Raw genomic sequence first — 26945 nt, 5'->3', positions numbered from 1 at the left:
CAATGGAATCACCCAGATGTTGATTGAATAACCTGTATTTGGCAATCTATCCAAAGTGATTCGATTCCATGCAGAAAGTTCATTCGTTTACACCAATAGCAAAATCAGATTCATTGACTTGAACTGTCTCTAACACCAACATATTTTCACGTTTATTTATTTACTATCGGAACGGAACTGTTTGCATTGAAGTTTCATGCAAATAACGGCAAGTAAAGTGTAGTTCGATTTGAACCGGCATTAGTGACGGTGATTTTTCTCTCCGTGCCGTCTGAATTCAATTTTGTTTTCTCCCAAGTGTTATTGATATTTTTTTTCCTTTAATCTTTTGTTACACAGGTAGGACAAAAATTATGTTGTTACACAATTGGCGCACATTATGCACCAGTTACTTTTTAAGTTGTAAAATCATATAGTTTTGTATTTTTTTATAAAAAAAATATTGAAACAAATAACAGGTTTGCTAAACAATGGAATAAAAATATATTAACAGCAACTTATTCTTTATTCTTTATAATGTATAAAATAATATGTTACATGGGATTTCATGAAAACTCTGGAATAAAAATAGGAACAGATTAACTGTACGGTCACCCTTGGCGCGATTTTTATTCAGACAAATCACATTCTTCATTAATCTCTTTATTTCAAGTGATTTTTTAAAGGTAGGTTAGTTCCTCCCTAGCTGATTAATTACATCCACACCACAGTTTGTGTGATTATAATGATGAATTACATAAAGTTTTCCTGTCTCATTGTCAATACTTGCTTAGTCGTGTATTGTACTCAATATAATAATAGCTTTACTTTTCTTTAGTAGATATGTCAGGTAAGACTTGCACATCTTGAAATCCAAAAAGTTTAGAACCAATTTTTCTTAGTCTTGATGGAAGAAATTTTGGAGAAATTTCCTTTTTGCTTGATCTCATTATTCCTAGCAAAGTGATTTTATCACTTAGCATTGATTTTGATAATGGATAACTGGTGTACCAGTTATCGGTTGTTAGATTTCTGCACAATTCTTTTAGATGGTCAATTAATCTGTCAACTATGTCAACAGGCTTATTTGAAACATGATATGGGCCATAAGGTTGTGTTCCACAGTACACTTCTAAGCTTGTTAGTGCAATATATCTTTGTATAAACAAGGGCAAACATCTATATCCCATATTTAACAAGTTTCATCGATTTATAGTGAATGAAAGAGCATCTACCACGGAAAGGTCCTAGTTTCTCATCAATTATAAATTGTTCACCTAACTTTATAATTATATAAAAAACAAATATGAAAGTTGAAAACAAATAATTACATTGTCACACAATTGTAGCTCTTGGTATGCCACATGAAACTTGTTGAAAATAATTTGTTAAAGAAATGTGAGGGTTAATTTGTATTTCTGAGAGGTAAAGTTATCTGTATATATATATTTTTTTCTTATAGATTTAAGAAGATATCCCACCTGGCAAAACAAATTCGGAATTCACTTTTTCACCAATTTACGATGCTGTAATCATGAACAAAATCAAGTAATTGAATATGGATGCAGTTCAAAATAATTATTACTATAGAAGTAATAAAATTATCACTGAGCTTATTATGTACATTGAACCAAACGAACACCAAGAAATTAATGTAACCCTGTTGAATGTAGACAAATTACAGAAATTTTCCCAATTAAATCCGTTCCTAGTGCAAATTTTCATCAAAAACATTATTAATACACATGACTCAATAGATAACATGAAATACTCCTGACAAGCGAAAATATTATTGGCAATAAAAGACCTGCATGTTCTGGCCAACTATTATCACTAAATAAATTTATGAATAAAGATTTCACGATAGATGTGATATGGGAAAACATCTCTTCTCGCTTCTTACTGTTTGACATGCCAACAAATACCCTGATGGAGGAACTAGCTACAGAAATATAGGAAAAAGATGACCTTACTGTTGTTAAAATGCAGAGATTTTTGAAGCAAAATTCTACTAAAGATATATCACTGTTCTTAGTAATTGTTCTAGGGACCACTCTGCCCAACAGCATCAAAATTTGGCTTATTAGCAGTGGATTCAGCAATTTATAGACCACCTGCGACAATGAAACAAATGCTATTCTTTTGTCCACTCTACCCATGTTTGTGGAAAACTAACACCTGCCATTTTTGTGGAGTGGCACATCTTGGTCCTTGTCAAAGGTCAGAAAAAGGCATTAATTGCAACGCTCTCCATAATGCCAAATGCAGATCATGTCCAGCATACTTAAAAAATATAGGAACTTAAGTGCCATAACCATATAGCAACTGATGAAGCTTGCAGAATTTTCCAAACATCAAGCATCAAATATTCTGATACTATCAAAATCATGCCGGCAACTACTGACCTACAAGATTCTTTCAACGTGAAATTTGATATCCTTTCTACAATCAATAAACGGAAGATTCAAAAAACAAACTGCTTTTTTGCATGTATGTTACATAAATCCATTGAATGCATAATCCAGAATATGTGTGAGGTAATTGGACAAAGTGCTGATTGCAGTTTATCTCCTGAACACAAAAAGAAAGTCCTACAAAATTTGAATCAAATGTCCAACACCAAAATGCATAGGGATACAAGTGGAAATAATGATTGAGAGATTGTGCCAGTTAACTAAGCCTTCCTTCTTTTTTCTTTTTCTACTTCGATTGTCATTGTTTCCTTTTCTTTTCAATCCTGAATTTGAGTTTTTGTTCTTCATTTTCCAAGTCTTTTCCAGCTTTCCATGGCTCTTTTTGTTTAGCAGTAGTATTTGCTCCCTTTCAATTTTCTTCCCAAAATGTCTTTTCTCCTGTGGAATTGCTATAGCATTAAAAACAAGAACATTTGGTTCAACCAACCACCATTCTCCACATCTGCTTTTTGGATCTTTCAAAAAAACTTATCTGAAAGATATGGACCACTTCACTATTCTAAACATTTTTTTTTTTTTTTTTGGCCTACCAATATAATAGACCAGGTGGTGGCCTCCTTATCGGTATACCAGTAAATATGTAAATGTGCGAGTTATTTTTAAAAAAGAAAATGACCCGGACCTTAAAATCATTGCAGTTGAAACTCAAACCCATAATCAAATCTTCACAGTTATTAATATTTATGCTCCTCACTGTTTCAATATTAATCTAATTAAAACATTCCTTGATGGCATTAACTGGCCAAACTTCATCTTTAGTGATTTCCACCTTCATTGTCCTTTATGGGTTGGAAATCATTATTTGCCTCATAATGATGACTTTATTGAATGGCTCAATACTTCTAATTTTATACTCCTTAACTTATCATAAACTCAAGTACATACTCAATTATTGATCTGACTGTGTGCTCTGTTCAATTTTATGAAGAAACCAATGGCTATATTTTTTACTGTTCTTTAAAAATGATCATAGGCCCATAGTCATTTCATGGTCAAAATTCAATATTGCATGTAAGTATCTCAAAACTATTGAGTGGAATCCAGTCATTCAGGAAACAGAATCCTCATCGTGATTATACAACCAACTATAGAAATAGTTACAAGTAAAATTTCAAAAATTTTAACTAAACATATTTCGAAAAAAATTGTACCCAATTAGGATTATCCACTGTATCGGAATGCTGTTTATGACAACTTCAGCTGTTTGAAAAAATGCCATGGAAAAAAGCATTCAGGAACATATCTGTTACAGAGTAGATTAAATACAAAAATTACAGAAGCAAACTAAAATTTTGCATTAAAAGTGAAAGATAGGTATTGTGAAAGCATGAGCAAATTTTCACAAAATTCTAGAAAGTTTTTTAAAATACTAAATAAGTTATCTGATCATACTAAACCCAATATCAAAACTAACGGAATCATTCTTTCAAAAAATTTTAATCATATAAATATGAACTGGAGCCTATTCTGATGGGCTACAGTAATGGCAACCAATTATTAAGCAATAGTATTAAAATCTGAGAACTCAAAAAGGCAAGAAATTCCACACCAGGCGCAGATAACATCCTGACAGTCTGGTTAAAAAAACTTGACTATACATCTGTTTAAAAAATTCTTGATATTTTCCAACAACAATTAAATTTTTCTTTACTTCCAAACATGGCATCATAGTTCCTCCCTAGCTCAAATAAAGATCAAACAAAAATAACCTATTATAGACCAATAGCCCCATTTTCAGTTTTTTGTAAGATTTTCGAATGCATCTTAGCATATCATATTACTCAATATTTACTATGTTATAACAAAATCAATATAAACCAGCATGATTTTATCCCATTCAGCGATAGCTGAATAACAACATATAAAATTTATTCAGCAATATCTGAGGCTCATTAAAAAAAAAAAAAAAAAAAAAATGTTTGTGTTAGTGTCAGTCTTAAAAGTGCACATAACTTGGTTCCTACAGATGACCTTATTTATAAATGTCCCCAACTTGGCATTAAAGGCAAAAATGGAAATATAGTTTTCTATAAGAAAGAATATTTCTAGATGGTGAGATACCATTTCTGATCTAAGTCTCCTTCATAAAGGCCTTCCACATGGAAGTGTTCTCTCACTGATTCTTTTTGCCATTTTCATAAATGATCTCTTTGAAACATTAGACACAAATGTGGAGTGTTCCACTTTTGTTGACGATATTTTTGTTTATTGTTCTCATCTTTCAATGAATTATATTAAAGTTAAATTGCAAAATACATTGGAAGATATTTATAAATGGTGCTCTTCTTATAAAACTTCCATCAGTGGTGAAAAAAGTGCTATAATTGACCTATCGAAAAAATACTCTTCTTCTGAATGTAACGTATGGCAGAATTCAACTTACATGGAATGAATCGATCAAATATCCTTTTCTAAAACTAACCTAAATAACAGAATTTTAAAAAGTCTAGGAAATAAGGTACTTGTCAGTTGTAATGGAAATAAAAAAGCACCAATAAAAAAATTTGCTAATTTTGTGATTTTAATCGTCAAATTACATAGCTTGTAATTCGCACATTCAAAATTTTTCATAATAAATAATAATGCACTTGAGTATATTTTTATCGTTACACAAAATTTTTTCTTGGCACTTTTTTGTCTCCGTTAAAACTAAATTTTTTCAAAATAAGACATTTAAAAAAAATACAAGGTCTCAAAAATTTAGGATTCAGGAGACATGGCCCAAGGACAAAAAATTTAATCACAATTGTAAATAACAGCATACTTAGTTTATTCTATTACATCAAAACAACAATTAACAAATTCTCTGTTCTATAATACAATCCAAGAATAGCACTTGGCGTTCCCATCTGGACTCCAATATCATTTTACTAAAAGTTTTAGGGCAAGAAATATTCTCAGAGAAAAATTAAATGCCTTGCAATTAAATTTTTCATCAAATAAATAGCTAATTTTATTTCTCACTTTTAACTAACAGTTCTGATGAATTAAATGTCATATTGACTGAAAAAGATGAAGAAATGCTCAAAGTTGCATTTCAAAACCTTAATTGTTCCCCGGAGCATCTAATAAAAAATACCAATTTTCCCCCATTCTAGCTCTGATCTTTGTGAAATTTTTCTGAATGATTTCAGTTTCCAAAACAGAGAATTTTCAACTTCTGTTATCACAATAAACTTTGGTGAATGTATTCAGAACACATTTCTGAATCATTTCATCATAGCCATTGATGGTTCAAAATCACCTCACCACAATTGCTGTTATTTCTTGCATTCAGAAATTTATTTATCGCATCCATTCCATAAACTTCATTTTTATAGGTGAAGTCATAGTGATCTGCCATGCTCCAAATGAACTGACAGATCCAAATAAAGATATCCCAATTCTTTTGAACAGTTACTCTGCTTTAATTGCATGTAAAAACATCAGTTTTCATTCTCCTAAAATTATTCAACATCTAACCTCAAAAATTTACACAAGGGAAAATCTGAAACTAAAAATCTCTCTTTTATGGGTATCTGGCCACTCTAATATCGTATGGAACAAAAAAGCAGATGCTCTTAGAAAAGCAGTCAATGAATCCATGAAATTCATAGAGTGGATTTCTCTTGAGGATATGATCTCTAACCTGAGAAAGAACTCTAACCAAATAGCCTCAAATCAAAGGAGTTATGAGCTATATAGTGCAAATGTTTTCTAATATTTTAAAAATTACTTTGAAATGGAACAATTAGTTCATGAAATAATACATAACTGCTATTCTAATACATTATTATAATTTATTTTCAACAGTTAATAAAAATTTTGGAATTACATAATAGCACTGAATATCAAAAATCCTGCCATTATGAATGTAAATTAAAAGACAGTTGAAGATATAATAAATTTTAGTATTCATAGTTTACTAATTGAATTGCCAGATGTTTAATTATGCTTAATTATACTATATAATATAAAGAGTTTTTTTTTTGTTGTTGAAATAATGTTTAATTTTTTACAGTTATTGAGATCTGCTCCTCTTACATATAATCTTTACAGCAGTTTGAAGGTTATTTAAAAGGGCTGTTAAAATGGGAGACAGTTTGAGAGTTCAAGACATTATTAAAAAATTAAAGGTAATTAAAAAAAACATTTTATGATATAATGAGTAATCTTGTCCTATTTTCAATTTATAAAAAATACTAGCCAAAACTGATTTTGAATAATTTAATCTTACTCTGTCAGTCTAATTCTGTTTTATTAATCTATGCTCATAAATTTTATCTATATTCTTTTATAAAACAATTATATTGTAAAATCTAAGATTTTATTTATTTATTTTTTACTGTATTGCTTCTTTTTGTCACAATTCAACTATTAAATTCAAGTGACTTGAAAAAGTTATTAATGCATGTTTTTCAATATATGTCTGGAAAATATCAAGGAGGTAGTCAGATAACTTTTAGTTTTAAAAAAATGAATAATTTATTTGTACAAAAATGAATGCTTTGAAGAACATTTTAGGAAACTAGTAAGATTATGTATTGTATTTTGGATATAAGCTTCAAGTATCCTGCCTGACTCAAGTGTAATAAATAGTTTTTAGGTATAGTAGTATTAATTGATTCTTTTTATAAGTAATGCTATTAAGAGCAGGATAAGATTATAGTTCAAAATATTCTCCACTAAACAGATATTTCTACTTGCTTATTTACTTCCATTTACTTGGCCATTAGTATTATTTTACCTTTAAATAATGTGTTTAAAAAAAATTAAATAAAATTCTTAATAAATTTGACAGTAAACTTATTAAATGTTAAAATATGTTATGAACTTTAAATGTAATTGCAACTGTATCAAAAGTTAGTATTTTATAAATGATTAATCTGTTATGATTTAATTTTATTGAATACTCAAATATGGAGTGTATTGAAATAGTTTTTTTTTTTTAAATGCATTAATAATATATGGAATTTTTACATATATAAAATTTTCTGTTATTATTTATTTATAATATTTTTAGCTTTTGGACTGTCCTTTATTTACCAATGGTGATGATGCATGGATCAGAGAAATATTATTCAAGCAGAATTGTGATAGATATGACTTAATAGAATGGATCTTTAAAAAGTGAGATATATACTTTTTTTTTTCTTCTTTTTTATCAAATTAGAATCATTAATATCTGCATTCATTCATTGATAAAAAAAAAATTATTTTTTCTGATTGCTTTTGCTGTTTATATAAAGGTTTTTTCAGTCCAAAGATTTGAATTTTATTAATATTTTATAATATTAATGGAAAAGAGCAACATATTGTTTACATGTAATAGAATGAAACATGAGAAAAAATACAATATTAATTTATCAATTAAATTGCAGTATTTTATTTTAAAGTTCATTTTAAAACATGTTATAAGATATAGTCTGAAGTTTTAAATTTATTATACTTATTTGAATCATGCCATTATAATTAGCATCTTATTAAACTAAACATATTTAGTTTTTCTCAAATTGTTGTTATTTTTGTATTTTTATGTATCACTGTTATTTTTTATTTACAAATGCTCTTTTAAATACTCATATCAAATATTTGTATTAAAATAGTTTATTATTAAAAGTTACATTAAAATCAAATTATGGCTATTACATACATATTTTATGTAAGTTGTAAGAACCAAACTTCTTTAATTTAAATTTTTTATTTATTTATTTTTAATTTTTGTGTCATTTTCGATATATTTCTGAGAAAATTGAGTTTGGGTTTTCTATGGTCCTTGAATTTTATTTTATTATACTCATAGGCCCTGAAAAGTACTTGATTTTTCATTGAGTTCTTGAAAAGTCTTTAAAAAAATGTGAAATTTGAAAACCAAACAAAAAACCCCTATGCTAAAAATATGCATCAGCAATTTGAGATGGCTTTTTAATTGTCAACTTTTTTGAAAAAAAAAGAGATGGAAATTGAGTTTGAAATTAACTTTTTATTTTGATTATTAGGTTTGAACACATTTTCTAATGACCATTATATCTGGAAATACTACTATTTAATTATTTTTTTTTCTTTCACAAACCTGTCATCACTAGGTACATTTTTTTTTTCTTTCTTGAATTTTCTTTCCTATACTTTCTTCTTCGTATTATTCTTATGCAAACTGAAAACATGGAACAACCTTTTTGAATAGGAACAAATCTTTTGGTCAATGAATCTGGACAGTTAGAATTATATTTATGAATTTTTTTTCACAATTTTCTCTTCCTCTCTCTCTCTCTCTCTCTTTTTAAAATAAAGATAAATTTTTTGAAATGTAATAATGATATCAATATAAATTTTTTATTAGACGTTTCTTTCTATTTAACACATTTTTAAATGGAATGACAAAAGTCCTATTCACAATGAAAAAAATAAATATTTTTCAAATTTAAGCTTTTTTTAAAAAAAATTCTTGATATAATTAAGTTATCTTAAAGCTTAACAATTTATTGAATGGTCCCTTTTAATATCTATAGCTGTACAGTTTGAATTTTTCCTATCAGATTGATGGCTTTTTATTTAAAGGCAAAAAATTGATGCACTGACTTTCTCCCCCCATCCTAATTTGGTAACATGTTTGACTGCAAATGTAGAGGCTTGTTTTCTTGATGCAACTCATCAATTTAAGAAATAAAATGGTTTATATGTATTTTCCCCACATTTTGAAATTTTTTATTACAGTTTTGCTGACTGTTGGTTTTGTCTTGAGGATTCCATTTTTAGAAAAAAGGGTAATAGATATAGGAGAATGGTCAATCTTCAATCTTTTGTCTCTGTGTGGTTTGAAAGAAGGGGAAGGGGGGGGGGGTGCAATAAACAGATGCAATTTTCCACTTTCCTAGCATTTGGAAATAATATTATTGCACCTTCACTGAAATAATCTTTGAAATGCAGGGACAACTGTTATTCATATAGTTTTTTTAAGAGTTGCATTTATATTTGCATTGCTCTTTACATTAAGTACATGGCTGGTCTTAATTATATAGTGTAATGTTTAATTAAGTGCAATCTTTAAAACAAGACAAATGAATTCACACTTTCCATTTTAAAATGGAATGGCCCATTAAAGATATTTTATGAGACTTTCATGTTCTACATAAACATTGGATTTAAGAAAGATTTTGTTTATCTCTATGGATAGTTGATCAGTAAATTAGAAATTTTTTGACCTTTTTAATAATGAAATTCAAAAAGAATTTTCAACTGTTAATAAATGGGGGTAGTTGCAGCCTGCACTGGACTTTGAACTTCTTTTTATATAATGTGTTTTATTTATTAAAAAAATGTGGCAGCAAGAATCAAAGATTATACTTCATATTTTAGGGAATGGGAAATTTCCTAAGAATTTTGGAGAACCAGATATCTTACAGTTATGGTTGAATGAACAATAGAAAGGAAGAAAATATTCCAAAATAAAGCAACTTATAACATGAAAGTCTAAATGCAGCAAAGATCCTATATGTCAGATAGATATAATTTTTTTTTTTGTTTAGTGACCAAAATTATCCAACTTTTTTTATATTCTTTTATATAGATTACTCACTTTTATCATTTTTAGTACAACATATGAAAAAGGTTGTCACTGGCTATTTGAAAACTAGAAACTTTCAGTGTCGTGAAAATGGTGTTCTGGAAGGTGTAAAAACTTTAAATAGCATTTATTTATTTTTTGTACTTGAAGATTTGTATGCTATTATCATAAAAGTTATTATTGGATTCTTTAGTGACAGAATATAAAAAAAAAGGCTTATTAATCAGAAAAAAAAAATCAGAAAAACAATAGATTTGAAACATGAATGTGCAATCTTATTATGTACGTTTATTTTTAAAATTTTAGTTAATTTTCTTCCCAACTATGTACATGCCAGAAATATGAGTGTTCAAATATGAGAAAAACAGCCAAACAAGCCCTGTTTTAATAAGATGGAAGCTATTGTTTCTTTTCTTCTAAATTCCAAGTGTTTACAAAAAAAAAAAAAGTTTTTTCTTTTAACTTAATCAGTATTGAAAGACCTTGTTGTAGTTTAAAGAAACTACACCTAATTGTTGAAACACTTGAATATCATTGCAGAATCCCCCCTTTTTTCTTTGTGAAATGTGATTGATTGAGTACCCATGGCATGTGCTTTGTTCATTAGATACACTCCCCTGGATATGTTTGGGGGATAGGGAGGATTTTTGAGAACTAAAAAAAAGTCTGAGCGCAGATTTGCTTAAGACTCATCAGTTAAGTGGATGTTCTCTTGTATACCAACCCCTTAAGAAAATGGACTATCATTGCATGTTTTTTTTTGGGAGGGGTTGAGGAACTTTGCTTATTTTATCTTTGAAAGAGAAGCTCTAGCATTCCAGTATTCTGAAGTGACTGAACTCATCTGATCATAGGAATGAGAAGAGTAACTGAATTCAACAACTTTTTGAAGGATGTGGCTTGCAATTTAGTTACTTTTGAGAAATTTGAAGTATCCAAAAATTGAATTAACAAGTCTTTACCAAAATATCGAAGTAAAAAAACACCAAATTGTGGGAAGTAATTAAGATGCCTCGATCATAGTTAGAAGGGAATTTTTCTTAGATAATACTATTAAGGTTGAAAATCTAAATAGGAAATATATTTTTGTATGACATTTGGTTTCAAGTGCATTGAAAAAAAAATTCAGTGGGATAAAGAATTTTCAACTTACAAAACTTGTATATGCAGAAAAATATCTGTTCTAAATATGTTGGAAAAAGTGACAGGAGAAAATTTCAATTTCAAAATGGTGTAAAGATAAGAAAAGGAAACACTAAATAATTTAAAATAAAAAAAAGATGAAAATTGAAAAGAAAATTTTTAAACTGCAGAAGTTTAAAAAAACAAATAGTTTTAAAAACAAACTGATTGGAAAGATAGTTTTCAGTGCAAAGCAGAATCAAATGTTTAGGAATTGAAGCTTTAACAGCATAATTTAAAATATTTAAATTTCACACTGCTTCCAATCCATTTGTTTGATTGTAAATAAATATTTTTTTAAAAATTGTATTTATCTCTTATATTTTCTCCTTCTTTCTGCTTATTCAGAAGTAAAATGAAGAGATTCTTATGGAATTATAATTTTTTTAATTGAATTTTGTTTCAACTAAAGTGTGAATGTATTTTTGTAGTCAGCACCCTTTAATAGTTTGTGTTAAATTATCATCCAGTCTTTGCTTATGTTGACTAATGATAAGGTTGCTTTCATTGTGATCTTGAAATCTACTTTGAGCTGCAAATTTTTACTTATTATTGAAGATGAATATAACAAAACTTCTTAGTGATCTTCCCTTAAACATTTAAAGGTCGTAAGCAAGAAAATAACCATGCATGTAATAAACAATAATGTAAGATATTTTTCAAAATTTATCATTTACATTTTCATATTTAAAGTATGTATTTTTATAATCCTTTCTAAAGAAAGTCTCTGAAAACTTGAATTTTTTTCTTCAGTACGAGTAGAAAACCAGGAATATTTTTTCAGAAATCAAACAAAATGCATTCATGATTAATATTTCATTAAGTTAGCATATTATATTTTTCTTAAATTGTTGTCTATTTTTGTATTTTTATGCATCATTTTTTCTTTTTATTTATAAATATTTTTAAAATGCTTACACCAAATATTTATTTTAAAATAATTTACTTAATAAAGCTGCAATTAAAATCTAAAATTGCTTAATCTAAAAACAAAATTTCTTTAATTTAAGAATTTTTATTTGTTCTGTTTTTAATATAATGGTGAGGGAATTAAATTTTGTGCTTTTTGTTTTACTTTTAATATAATGGTGAGAAAATTAAATTTTGTGTTATTTGTTTTACTTTTAATATAATAGTGAAAAAATTAAACTTTGTGTGCTTTATTTAAAATTATAAATTGTTGGCTTATTTTTGATTTCATTGCATTTCAAATATCAAATATTTTGGTTTTTAGAACATTATAAATTTAAAAGAGGAAATTGTTTTGATCTTCTGAAATGTTTCATAGGTTTTATTAATAGCTTTCATACTTTCTTTTCTTTTTTCTTTCCTAAAAGAATGTTTAACATCAAAATTTTATATTTAAAATTTACAAATGAAGCAAAATTGTATTCACATATCCTGTTAAAATAAGCATTTTGTGGGAAGAACATACTTTTTAACCCTTTTTAGACCTAGATTTATCTTTATTCTTTCCATTAGAAGACTTGAATGTTCATTCTATTTCTTATTAACTATATACTTGTTAGTTATTGATAATGTATGCATATTCGAAGGCAGGAATAAAATTCTTCGAGGCAATTAGAAGTCACACAGATTAGCTATATGAAGTATATGCTTTATATATAAAAAAATAATTTGTGGTTAAGCATCTGTGCCTTCTGTATATAAATGATTTTTGAAATATTTCATTATATTGCATAATAACTTGTTAAAACTCCCACATTTCTTTAATATAAATGCATATTTTCACAGGATGGAATTTTATATTCCTAAAGGAGATGAGTGCCAGAATTCTCTAGAAATGAAACTAAAAAGTATGTGTGCATCTGAAAAATTTTATTCTTTAAATTCAATCATTGAAATAATAGAGCTATTTTATGAAAGTTTTAAATGCAACTTAATTTTTTTTTAATTACTTGATCTGTTTTCCATTGCAAGAACACACTTTATGTTTAAAGAAATAATAGAAAATTTAATAAAAATTATTGCATTACTTCATATTTAAAATCATAGCTGTATAATATAAATGTAGTTATGAGGAGTTAAAAATTTAAAAATGTTGTTATATTAGTATTGTTATATCCATTCAACTTTTTCAGCTTTCTTTCTTTCTTTCTTTTTTTTTTCTTTCTGAAATGATTGTTAAGATTTGTTTTCATTTCCAACTATCCATGTTAGATCGTCATAAGTTGTTCAAAATGTCATACCTAATTGTGCATAATATATATATTTCATTTTTACATTAGTGGAGTCATCCATTGCTTTTCAAATATATGCCTAGAAATTTATATAAACTTACTTTATAATTTAAGGTTCATACTTTCTTTCTTATTATTTTGATTCAGAAAATATTATTTCATTTTGAACTATTTCTCTGTGAAATAAAATATTAAAAAAAGTATTGCATTGTTTGATTTTTGATGTTTATTGCTGAATGTAACTGATTAATGGCCAATTTCTTTTTAATGTTGATTAAGCTTATTTCCTATCTCATTTCCACCCTAACATGAATTTTCTCATGATAATTGAAACACTAATCTCGCTTTTATTTCAATGATTAGTTCACATTAAAAGTTATGAATTAAAAAAGATTCTTAAGGCACAAGCTGGAATAAATGTCTAATTTATGTGTAAAATTTATATTTTTTCTTCAAAAACGGTAATAATTTTTATGTAAATTTTAAATTCTATTCCTATCTTATCAATTCATTTGTATTAAAAATTTACATATACAGTGCAAATGTTTAAGGAATTTGGAAATATTTCAGGGAAGGGGGGGGGGAGGGATGAATAGTACATATAATCTGATATTACTACTGTTTAATTAAAATTGTTTTTATTACTCTGTTCTCGTGATTTAATTTATTAAATATATATGATATTAAATATATTAAACATATATCTATTAAATATATAAATATATAGCTATAAACCAATAACTTAGTGACAATTTCTGATTGTTCTGCTTGTTGAATTTTGAGGATTGTTTCAGGCTATCTAAATAATAATTATATTCTTTAAATTCATTTTTTCCACTTCTTTTCTTTTCTTTCTCTGTAATTTAAAAATAGAATAGCATTTGGAGTTATGTAAAATTTTAACAAACCTTTTATATGTTTGGTTTTGTCCATTTTTTTATAGATCTGTTAACAGCTGTATCTGGCTTGGGCTTATGTACTGATGATAACTCTGATCTCATTGAGGTAGCTATTTATGGATATCTTTTTTAATTATTTAAACAAGTAAAATTAAAAGAATATTGGAATACAATATAAATGTTTTTTTCAGCATTACTAATGGCTGTTGCCTTCTTATTTAATTTCACTTGTATTTGAGTAAACAAAAAAAAACAAAAAAAAGGATTTATTTACAGTTAGCTGGTTTATTAATGTGAAAGAGTTGGACTTAGATAGATATGATCATCAATAAATCCTGTAGGATATGAATGACAAATATCCTTGTAGTCACATTGGTTTCTGTTGAAATAAATTCCTATTAAAAAGATTTTATCTGTTAAAACATTAGTTACATAGTTGTTTGAATAACATTTTTACTTATTTAGTATATTACATATATTCTGCCTTTTTCCCTAATGGCTTATCATTTTGGATCTTTGTTACATCTACAAATAATCTGTCTTGCCATATGTGAAAAGATAAAAAGTGAGTATGTTTTAAATCTCATCTCAACTCTATTTTTATGGATAATGGCAACTTAAATATCATGTTTCTTTGTCTTAATTTAAAGATTGAATTAACTATAGTCTATTTGATTGATTTGCCTTAACGAAGTCAAAGTTTGATGCCTTGGTATTTGAAAGTCATCTTTGAGAATCTGTATGAAATAATTTACAATACTTTAACCTTTATGATAAACATATGTTATCTTTTTTTAGAACATAAAATTCTGTCTGAGAAATCAATACCAAATAAAAAAATGGCAAAATTTGAAAATTCCATTTTTTATGTTCAGTTCAATATATATATAAAGAAAAAAATACCACAGAATTTTGATTATATATCAAAAATTATCTTTATCTACTTGGGAACTTTAATTTAGCTGCTTTATATCAAATCAAAATAATTGATAACATGTAAATTGAAATAATCTTCAATATATTTTAATTTGCTACAAATTCTTTCTAGGGCATTGCACCATTTAAAGAACAATTAAATTTTTGGTCACTGTTAGTGGATATCTTATGGAGAAAATGCTATTCTTCTCATCATAGGTATTTGGTTCATTCTTTATCTAATTATCATTTTTTATGAGTTAGTATATAATATGCATGCTTTCATACATAACATGTCTGATATATTTCTATCGATTTTTGATCAAGGATAGTTTCAATGGTCTAAATGACAAAGTCTAGCTCTAATGATAACAGAGTCAGATTAAGCCTGTGGTAGTCTGGCTTTAAATTTCATGAGCACTCTGAAAACATCATAAATGTTTATTTGATCATCTCAACTTGTCAGTTAAGTTTCAAATAGTATAATTTTGAATACTTTTAATCATTATAATCATATTTTTACTTTTATGTTATAAATTTTTACTAATATTTTAATTAAATTTTATTGATGATTAAGATATTTTGAGTTTGGTAATTTTATTTTTATATCCTTAATTACTCATATATAAGTATTAAAAAAAGAAACAAAGAGTTTGTTGCATGAAATAAAATGGAATTAGCTTTTTCTTAGCAAAATTATTGTTTTATATTTGAATAAATAATCAATATAGGAATGCCAACTGATCAGGAAACTGTAATGGTCATTAATAATCAAATCTAATTTATTACATACCTATATATTTCTCCTCAAAATTTTTTCAGAATTAAAAAAAAAGAAAAAAAAAGAAAAAAAAAGAAAATAGATCAACGTAGTTAGCAAAAATAGTTTTGCTAACTATGCTGCTATGAAAATAGTTTGCATGACATGCAAACTAACAAGAGCAAAAATAGTTTGCATGTCATGCTTTTGCATTCCATGTGAAAACGAAATAATTAAGGCCTAACTCTCATTACTATTATAGTTTTTAGCTTTAATGACACTCTTTTATATTAAAGAAAAAATATATTGTCCCCTCCCCTTTTAAATACTAACAAAATGTCCATGAGGCTAGACCCATGTGTTATGAAAATATGAGTGTTTTTAATATTAAGTTATTTTAAACTAGATATTGAACCAATATTATGATCCTGAACTAATGTATTATAAATAATTAAGTATCATACCAGAATTAATTTAATTTCCCATTTATTAGAGATCTATTTGTTGATTTATAAAATTTGCCATTATTGCTAATATTTTCTTTAAGAATCTTAATTTAAAAAAAAAATCTCTGTATGCATATTTTCCCCTTTAAGTGTTGGGAAACCATCTACAATTGCTAAATTTTTGGTCTTCAAAGTATTGGATGGATGCTATTGCTAATATTTTCATCCTGCATTTTATTTCCCTGTGTATCTTTAAAATTTCCCTATTTTAAGCAAAATATTTTTGAAATTTAAAATAATACTAAGCATGTTAACTTTATCTAAATCTTTTATTTGATACATTACAGGCTCACATTTCACATTTTATTTAAAATCTATGGAGATAAAACAGAATCCTTATATAGTTTTCAACACTGGAAGAAATTCACTTGATTAAATATTTGATGAAACTATGAGAATATTGTTTGAACTTCAGAGTAACAATGTAATTTATTGTTGAAAATTAAGCAAAATGCTTTTTATTTTTTAATTTCCAAAATTCTGGAAAAAATTGCAGGGCTATTAAATTTATGTAATTAAAAAGAATTTTTAAAATTTTAAAATGATATAAAATTCATCTTTGTTCAGTAATATTTTCAGAAGCTCTCGCAGAAAAGGGCAAAAATTCATTTTAATTTTCAATTAATCAAAATTTTTAAAAAAGAATCTTTTCGAGCCACATATTCCCACCCTCCAAGGTATATATGTGCCAAATTTGGTAGTTGAAGGTCAAAGAGTCTATGCTATAGAGCGCTAGCACACACACATACATTTGTTTTTATTAGTAGTATAAGTGACACTCATACTTTAAAATTTACATTATTATTATTATAAATATTCTTGTGATAATAAATGATTTGTTTTTGTTGACTGAATTATTGTTGGTTTTCCACAACAGCCATCCCACGAGAAGGAAAGAGACTGTTTTACTCTTAAGCATTTTGCCAATGTGTTTGTGATTTTATGCTACATTATTTATGAGTAAATCTTCAGCTGTCACTTCTGAAATACCATTGGTTAGCTAAAAGCTGGTCAAAATTAATACATACTTTCTAGTGCTGTATATGTTGATTGGTATGTTTGATAAAAAAAGAAGAAAAAGGGAGAAATGCTTACAAAAATGAAGTTTATCTGAAATCTAATTAGTGAAAACAAATTTTTTTAGTCTTAATTGATTTTTAATAGATTAGAAAGAATAGGAACTTTTTTTCACAAACTATTAAAAATGTAATGTACTGTAAATAAGAGAAAGAAAATGAAGTGAAATCTTTTTGAACATTTTAGATACTTATTTTTAAAATATTATTTAATAAAGCCCCAGAAAAGAGTTAATACTAAATATTAAAAGAATTACAAAGTCAAAAAAGTAAAAAGAATATATTTTAAAAAAATAATTTATTTGAAGACATGCTTTTAAATTTTTGCTCAGTACACGTCTCTTACATCTTACTTTAATATGCCTCTGAATAATAGTACTAGCTTTACATTTCAGATGAGTTCTGAACTGAAAGAAGATTTTATCATAGAATTATTTTTTTGAAGTTTAATTGTAAAAATACTAGAAATAGACAAATCTAAAATAGATTAGGAGTGATAAGTAAAAGGTTCTGAACTTAAGAAATGATGGTAGTGAGAATAAAAGATAATGAAATAGATGCATTTTTAGTTCTTTATCAATAATTCAATAGAAGCAAAAATTCTTTGACTTAAATATACTTTTTACACAAATTATTGATGGAAATATTTTTAGGACAGTAATCTAAATATTTGTGGCATGGTCTTTTTTTTAAGCAATAAATAAATAAAAGTAAAATAGTATAAAAAATAAATAAGGAAGAAAAGTGAGAAAAAAATGCAATTATTTTTTATTATGTTTTTCAAAAATCTAAACAAATTTATTCTCATTCTGAAATTTTTTAACTTATGCTGAAATATTTTTATAATTTAAAATAAGAATATTTAATGGTTTATTTTTTATTTTGTTACATTGTGATTGAATTTGTATTTCCACATTTAATTTAAACTACAATAGATTGTTTGCTCTTTCTGTTTGTAATAATTTGTTGCTGATATATTTTTTCTCATTCTTAAGTGATGAGTTATGTTTGTCTCATAATTTTTCTACCTTAAAAAGAGTAAACAGTATTAAAAAAAATCTTTGAAGCATTGTTAACTGTTGAGTATTTATATATCTAGAATATTTTTAGAAATTGGGCCAGTAAATATGTAGTATTTGCATTGGCGCTTAACATTAAAAACTGGGTGAAAAGTTTTAGTTAGTTTAAATTTTTCAAAATTATTTGTAAAACTGTTTTCTGCTATTAAATATTGTTCCTCAACTCTTTTTTTTTTCCCTTTATTTGCATTTATGTATCGGTTACATTATTCGTTAAAATATTTTTTCTTTTGTAATTTATTTAATTAGTATACTAACTAGGATACTTTTTATTTTTCATTTATTCTCAAAGGTATACATGTTTATATTTCATATTATATATATTAGTATTTGTGGATATTTATGTCACCCTGGTTTTATTACAAGACAAACCAGAAATATTGTCAACATGATTGCATATGTATGATAGAACTTGGTGTAATTTTAAAATCAGTAGGTAAACTTGGGGTCATAAATATGCACAAATACTTATACATTTTATTTTAATAAGAATATTTAAGGATATTATTGCTTTTGTAACTTATTTTAGTTCTTTAATCTGGTTGTATTTCTTTCAATGAATATATTCTTTAAATTTCTGTTAATTGATTGTTATTATTAATTCTGTTAATTGCAGAGTTGAAAGTATTGAAGAACAATATGAAAAACATAGTAAATATATTAATGACCTGTGTAATTCTGTAAATTTTAAACACTTATTCAAAGAAAAGGTTCAGCTTTTCCCGGCTCATATTAAAAAAGAAAATGAAGCAATTTGTGCACAAGCATCGTAAGTTTCTTTCTTTCTTTTTTTTTTTTTCGCACATCTAAAGCTTTTTATTTTTTAAGGGATGTTAACATATTATCAAATCTTTTTGAATTTCTTCTTATAGTTCAAAAACAAAGGGCCTGAAAGAAATTAAAGAAATAGCTCTGAAATCAAATGACAATGTAAATCCAAACTGGACTGTTAAAAATGATATTCTTGAAGCAAATGTTGGATTTTCCCAATGTTGTGTAAGGGATTTTTTAAATACTCTGTTTTGCTTATTGTTTGTTTAATCAAATTATGACTTATTTTTGATAATGTAAATAAATCTTGAAAATCTTTTAATTGATCTTTTTTCATTACTTTTTATTACTGTTAATAATTGAATAACCAATATGATCCATTCAAAAAGGATATTCATAACTTGAATTTTTCATTACTAATAATCAATTTATTATTACATTTTTTGTGAGAATTTAACTTATTCATTTTAAAAACATAAAAAAATAAGTGAAAATATATAGTATCTCCTTGTGTTTTTTTATATGCAGTGACAATTAAACATGTTTCTTGCAAATTTTCTGTATTGAGCATAAATGTTGATAATCTTTTAAGAGTCCATATTGGGATGCGTTTGTTTGATAATAAATAGAAAGAAATTTGCTAATGATAACTTAAAATGAAATCTTTTACATGGAAGCTAAGCAAAATGAATATATATATATATATAATTTTACTGTAAAATTTAGAAATATTTTGAAAAAAAAAATATGCTCATGTTTTGTTCCTATATATAACTTAAAAGAAAGCAATAAATTTGTTGCAACTCATCTCAGATATCTTTATTTTTCCTTTTATTTATTTATTGTTAAAATTATGTCAATTACTTAAATCCTTAAAAATCATTTGCATTAAATTGCAATAAAAAATCATACAAAAGTTATACATTTTGTATTAAATTCTATACAATACGGTTATTAACTTAGAAAAGAGAAACTAGAAGAAAAGTTAGCAAAGTGAAAATAGAAAGTTTTAAATTGCAGATAATATTTTTTAAGTTTCAATTTTGAAGCCAAAATAATATTTATAATGTCAAAAAATAATATTTAAAAAGTGTAAACTTTTAATATATTTAATAAAAACAATTTTAAAATCACATCTTTATTAGTGTACTAAAAAGTAATTTTTTTTTCTATTTTAATTACTTCTTGTTTCTTAATATTTAATTGATAATTCATTATTATAGTTATTATTAATCTTGAAATGCATTTTTTTTTCTCATTCATTGGTGTATGTAATTAGCTCAGATGGTGCTAGAATTGTATAATCAAAATTTAATTAAATATTAATTTTCAGAAAAAGTTGAAATAGAATATTGTCATTGGCAAATACATCTAAAAATTTTAAAATTCTAATGCAACTGAAAGTGAGTAAAAAAAAGATTTAAATTATCCCTTTTTAAACATGGAACAAATAAAATTAAATTGAATGGTGTCAAAAATTTTAAAATATAAAAGAATTGAAACAAATTGCACAACATATGAAATAAATTTGTATGCAATTTTCAGAAACTTTTTCCAGAAACTGAAAATATAAAGTTCAACTTGGTTGCTCTAATTTCTGATTTCTTCAGATCATTGCTGATCCTAGTATTCCATTTGTATCTGTTCCTTGTAACTCTTGCAATAGTGCCAACAGATTATAGTAAGGTACAAGAAAAATTTTAAGATATTCATTATTCAGACCTAAAAATTTTTATGAAAGTGTTTCATAGTTCAATATGTTAAATGTTTGCACTTTTCATTGGTCTATCACCCTCTGCATCGTGTCTGATATTTTTACTACAAGATAATACAGTATGCTTTCAGGTGTCTTATCTTTTTTCAGGATTCACTTTTACCTCATAATGAGCTTTGTGATGTTGAAGATAATCTTTGCAATTCACTGATTAATCTTTCCAATCATGTATCTGGAGACTTCAAAAACACATATAATAAATTAAAATTATATTTGAATAATCCTCAAGATGAAACAATAGATGTTGGACCTGCATTTGAAGCTACACAAATGAAATCGGATACATTTTTAAAGGTGAGAGAATTTTAGTTTGTATATTGTCCCCCTAATTTGGAAATGCATAATGTTAAATAGCTGCTGATATCTTCTTACAATTTAGGCAATTTTTTTACATATTTTTTTGTATGGCTGTATGTGTATATATATAAATATATATGTAAATGTATGTGTATATATATAAGTATATATGTGTTTATATATATACACACACATATATTTATATATATATACACACACACACGTACACTGTGTCTCAAAATTTATAGAAACTTGTATTCTGCCTGTATTTTTTGTTATATTTAATGCATTTCCATGACCGCCAACAGTTTGAAATTTTTTGTAATTGCTGCAAAAGTTAGAGCAAAAATTACAGATAGAAAATCACACACACACTTAAAAAAAATGCTAAGAACACCTTTTTCTGACTTTTCACTCACAGCAGTTGTTAGCAGAGTTTAAAAAAAATCCTCAAAGCAAAATTTATTATGACAGTTTATTATAACCCTAAACGGAGCAATGATGACTTTAAAAAACCAAAAGTGCTTGCTATTTAATGAAAAAAATTGTAAATGTCTAACAAATATTGTTAATTTATTTGATCAATCTTATATATTAAATCAATAATAAATGTCTTAAATAGTTTTGAATAATGTTTGGGAATATTTGTTTTAATTAGTTAAAATAAATATTAGATATTTTCAATTATTAGATATTCTTTGGAAATAGACATTCTTTAATAATATGTTCATACTACATTATGCATAATATATTGATAAAAAGTGCTACTTAACCTATACTTGGAGACATTTAATAAATTTCAATTATGTTCCACATTCCAAAATAATCGATGTGGAATTTTCTATTCATATTATCTCTATAAATAAATGATTATACGATTGGCGAAGTTTTATTTTAATTAGCCAAATAACTATACACACTGAAAATTTCATTTAATTTATTCATCATCGTAGTATTTAATTTTATAGTGTACCTTGCAAAATTAGTGAATGACCAATTTAGGGGGTGAAATGAAATGAAATTTTGATACAAAACTATATCTAAAATCCTGAAAAAGACAAACCGTAAAAAAGCAACCTGTTTACTATGGTGGGGAAAGATAACCTTTTATTTCTATGGGGGTTGAAATCAAAAGGGTCATTTTTAACAAATATGGCTAAAACAAAGGGAAGGCATTTTTTAATTTTCCTCATTGAGGGCCCATTTGAGGAATTTGGTTCCCTTAAACCTAATAAATAATTTCTTGTATAAATTGTGTTAATCAAATTTGGTAACAAGGTGAGTAGTCAAATTTTATGTTTAAAAGTAAGAACTTCTTAAGCACCTTGAGATAGAGAGATAGAAAAAAAAAGGAATCAATATTAAAATATTTAAAAAAAACAAAACCAGAATTATATGTTATAATGAAATTAACTAAGTTGGGCAAGACAATTTCCAATTTTATATAAATTCCAGCTGATATACTTGGTGTTATTAAGAATTAAAGATTTTTCATGCATAGTATTTTAATGTAGAATTTATTTTTGTATAAAATTTTATATACAAAATCCTTTTTAAGACATATGTAATGAGTAAAAGAGAAACTTAAAAAAATCCTAGTGTAGTTCAAAGTCATTATCCTGCAGTAAAGTGCTCGTAAATTTCTAATCATTTATAAATTCAAAATCAACTGTGTTGCAGTTTTTAAAGAATTATTAAAACTTTAGAAAGAAAAATGACCCAAAAATGAAACTAATATCATGGAAAGGGCAAAATTTTCAATTTTAAGATGGTTTAAATTTTTTCGGAATAATTTCTACCTAAATTTCATTGAACAAGAAATTATCATTTTGGTTGATTTCTCATACTCTGAAACCACTGTTTTCTTCAAACATGTTTAATTTGATAACAACAGCTTTATTTTTTGGTTTTTTTCTGAATAGTTGACTCATGCTAACTTTTAATCACTACTTTAAAACAAATGAAACCATAGTTTAAAAAAAATGTATTAAACTTAAACAGAATTTAAAAAAAATAGTGGTAGTGTAGTTTAAGTTTATCATTAATTTTTAATGTATTTAAAAATAATTAATGACAATTATAAGAAATATTGTGTGGGAAAGAGTTTAATGTCATTGAAATGGATAATTTTTAATTGGTTTAAAAGTATTATTTCTAGAATAATTTCCCCTAAAATTAATGTGGGAAAGAGACAAAAAATTTTTGGTTTGAACGATTTAAAGTTGATATTCTTTTTCTGGTCTTAAATAATAAGCATGCAATATTTGGTTCAGTTCAGTCCAGTTGTTTAGGTGTGGAATCTATATACAGAGCATTGGAGATTTATTTATATTAACATAGAATATCACCATTAACTGTAAATTATTTTTCAGGAACATTGAACCTAAGTTAATAAAAGACATTTCTCTCTCTCTCTCTATATATATATACATACAAGTTTCTTATAAAAAATCTTACTAAAGGACTTTCATTAATGACTAAAAGAGATTTTCAATAATGCTATGTACCCTGTATACTGCTTTGTAGTTTGCTAAATATTATATGGTATACTAAATTTTAGAAATGTGCTTTTAGAAGCAACTGCCAGCAAGTAATTTTATTTTATTTATTTATTTTTTCTAATTTGTGTTGAGTATTTTTTTTCTTTTGATTTCTTTATTTTGCTGATTTTTAGATTGCAAATGTTAATGCACATGAATAAAAACTATTAGCTTTGGATTCAGATTTTGTTTTAGGATTGTTTAGTGATGTGTAAGAGGACGAGTTTGAAGAACCTTTTAGTTAAAAAATAAAAATGAGATTAGTATATAATCTCAGATTTTCTTTCAGCAATAAAAGAAAAGGAAGTGTTTTTTTATTTAATAATATTTTGAAAAGCAAATTTCATTTTAGAAAGTTAATTATTTTATAATTTGATAATAGCTTTAAAATTGTTAATGTGATTTTTTTTTTTCTACAGTTGAAAGATTCACTGCAGAAATTGAAGTCATCTAAAATTGAGATGAAAGGTTTGAATTCAAAATTAGAAAGTTTACAAATGCCTAGTGAGCCTTTACCAGGTATGTATAGGATATTTGACCCCCCTCCCCCCTTATTTTGGTAGTCAAACGTTACTTGTGTAATTTTATTTGTAAGTTTTTAAATGCAAAATATTTTTGAAAAATAAAGAAATTAGTATACCAGTTAGAGCTAATAAGTATTCTTCTAAGAACTTTCCAGTTTCATGGTAGCGTTTTTTCAGAAGTCTTGATTTAATCTGATGACTTATGAAAATGGAAGTTATATGCTGTTACTTGTGTATGTTTTCAGAAATTTTTTTGTAAAAGCGAATGCAAAAGCACATTAAAATAATATTAACAATTTGATAAAACTTAATGAAATGTTTTGATCTTTTAATTGTTATTGGATGATAACAATGAACTGCAGTTCAATTCAATATTCCAAATGTATTGTTGGACTATTCAAATCTCTTAATATATGGGATTGCCACGGAATAAAAGAAACAATCTATTTTAGCATACATTATGTTTAAATAAATAAAATTTGAGATGTAAGGAATATGTAAGATTAATTTGAGAGTATGGCTCTATATATTTTTTTAATATGTTGTCCATGTATATAGAGTAGGTTTTGAATCAGGGCATAAAGGCAAAGGTAGATGCTAACAGATTGGGATGTCCTTGGAAGTAGTACATGCTCTTAATAAAATTATAGCAACATTCTAACTTTCCTTTTTCTTCGCCAATTGTAAGTTAATGTAACAATATTGATTTGATATAGCAGTGTGATTTATTAAGAATACTTAGTTCAAGGTAGTTATAATTAATATTTCCATTGCAAGTTGTTGTATTTACATTGTTAGTTCTCAGTATCATTGTTGGTATTGAGACTTATTTTTAGATATATTAAATATTTCTGCCTACCATACTTTCATTGCAAAGAAAAGTATTCATCATATTCCACTACACAGAATATTTAGAAGTTTTATCAGCATATATTAAGATTCATATACCATGCAACAGTTTTTAGTTAATTGTTGGGCAAACTTTAGGACACTTAAAGAAAATACACCATTCATGTGTTATCATAATAGCTTTGAAGTATTTATTTAACTTTTGCTATAAGTAATTCATGGTCCTATATTAGATTTAATTCCTCTAATTTTCATTTGTAGATGTCCTTCTTGGAGAATATATTGCTACTTTAAATGAAGAAAAGGAACTACAAAAAGCATAAACAAATGGATTTTGTTTTGATTTATTTATTCCTTAATATTCCTGTACTTTTTTCTATTTTTATAAGTCGAAATAAATATTTGTACATTTAACACAAACTATGTGTCTTTCATTTGTTATGATATAAATTAAGTTTAGATTATAGGCAACCTTTAAAATAAATGAAAATGAACAACATTGAATACTTGCCTAGATAACATGCAATACAAAAATTGAAATTCTCAATTTTTAAGAATTTCCGGACACATATTATTGTTAACCAACTTTTATTGTATAAAAAAATGCACAGAATTAAAAAAACAACATTTATTCAGGGCAATTGGATCTTTTAGAAATTATGAGGAAAGCATTTAATAAGTAGGAAAGACAAAGATTTGAAGCCATCAAACTTGAAACAAGTGGTCTTCATAAAAAGGTCAGACATAAGCCAGTCGAATAAATTATGAAGAAGTTACAATGAATATAGTTCTTAGTAATTCAATTTTTGTATTCTATCATTTTTATATATTTTCAAATTACATTTCACTATTATTATATTTGTGTTATAAACAAGATTATAAAAGCTAAATTAATTCACTGCATAACAAGCAACACCAACTTTACAGACCCAAGCAACTGCATGTTTGTTCTCATTAATTTTTTTCCCCTATTTATAATCCAAAGAGTTTTTGCTTCTATCGGGAAACAATTCAAATAAGAAAATCTTTGAAGTAAAAAACTAATTCATATTTTCAGTTTATTATTTTTCATATTTTCAGTTTTCACTGTAATTATATTTCTTATTGAATCTTTTCATAGAAGTTTAATTTATATTAAAAGTATTTGTGTTCACAAACATCAACTATCTCATTTTTGCAAAGGGATGATGAAACACACCAGATGCGAAAGAATATGTTATTGGCTTGGAAAAATTAATATTTTTCTTTTTGTAAAATTTAGATAAATGGTGTTCTTGCTTACAGTCAACCACCCCACCACTATTGAAAGAGGCAATATCGACAGGAAGAAAAACAGTGTTTGATAAATGATAATTATTACTGTGGATACCCCCCCCCCCAAAAAAAAAGATTTACCTCAAGATTCATATAAATAATCAAAGTTTCATTTTAAACATCCACAAACAGTCTGCAGAGCAAGAGATTCTAATGAATATCTTATTTGCATGTGTGATTTTATTACTTTTAGACACTAGTGCAGCAATACATTATTTCCTACTAGCTGTTTTTGGTGATGAGTTTGTCAGTCTTGCATGCA

General features: G+C 26.1%; 1 protein-coding gene across 1 annotated transcript; it reads left to right on the top strand.

The window, feature by feature from the left end:
* Nucleotides 1-15: 15 nt before the first annotated feature.
* LOC129969575 (uncharacterized) lies at nt 16-25789 on the top strand. The gene is made up of 11 exons (XM_056084206.1): nt 16-339; nt 6454-6568; nt 7456-7562; nt 12934-12995; nt 14323-14384; nt 15327-15412; nt 19231-19383; nt 19487-19610; nt 21250-21453; nt 24416-24515; nt 25631-25789. Exons 2-11 carry the CDS (start codon nt 6524-6526, stop codon nt 25690-25692), a joined length of 1005 nt encoding a protein of 334 aa, XP_055940181.1. The 5' UTR covers nt 16-339; nt 6454-6523; the 3' UTR covers nt 25693-25789.
* The last annotated feature ends 1156 nt before the right edge of the window (nt 25790-26945 follow it).

This window comes from Argiope bruennichi, chromosome 5 (genome assembly GCF_947563725.1).
Source record: "Argiope bruennichi chromosome 5, qqArgBrue1.1, whole genome shotgun sequence".
Lineage (NCBI taxonomy): Eukaryota > Metazoa > Arthropoda > Arachnida > Araneae > Araneidae > Argiope > Argiope bruennichi.
Note: the sequence above shows the minus strand (reverse complement) of the source record. Positions and strands in the feature narration are given on the sequence as shown.

What these genes read in the sequence shown, in the direction of transcription:
- LOC129969575 (XM_056084206.1), top strand. Translation starts at nt 6,524, where the DNA reads ATGGGAGACAGTTTGAGAGTTCAAGACATTATTAAAAAATTAAAG. An exon ending in TTGGATTTTCCCAATGTTGT is followed by an intron (nt 19,611 to 21,249) that starts GTAAGGGATTTT and finishes ATCTTTTTTCAG; the next exon opens with GATTCACTTTTACCTCATAA. An exon ending in GCCTAGTGAGCCTTTACCAG is followed by an intron (nt 24,516 to 25,630) that starts GTATGTATAGGA and finishes TTTCATTTGTAG; the next exon opens with ATGTCCTTCTTGGAGAATAT.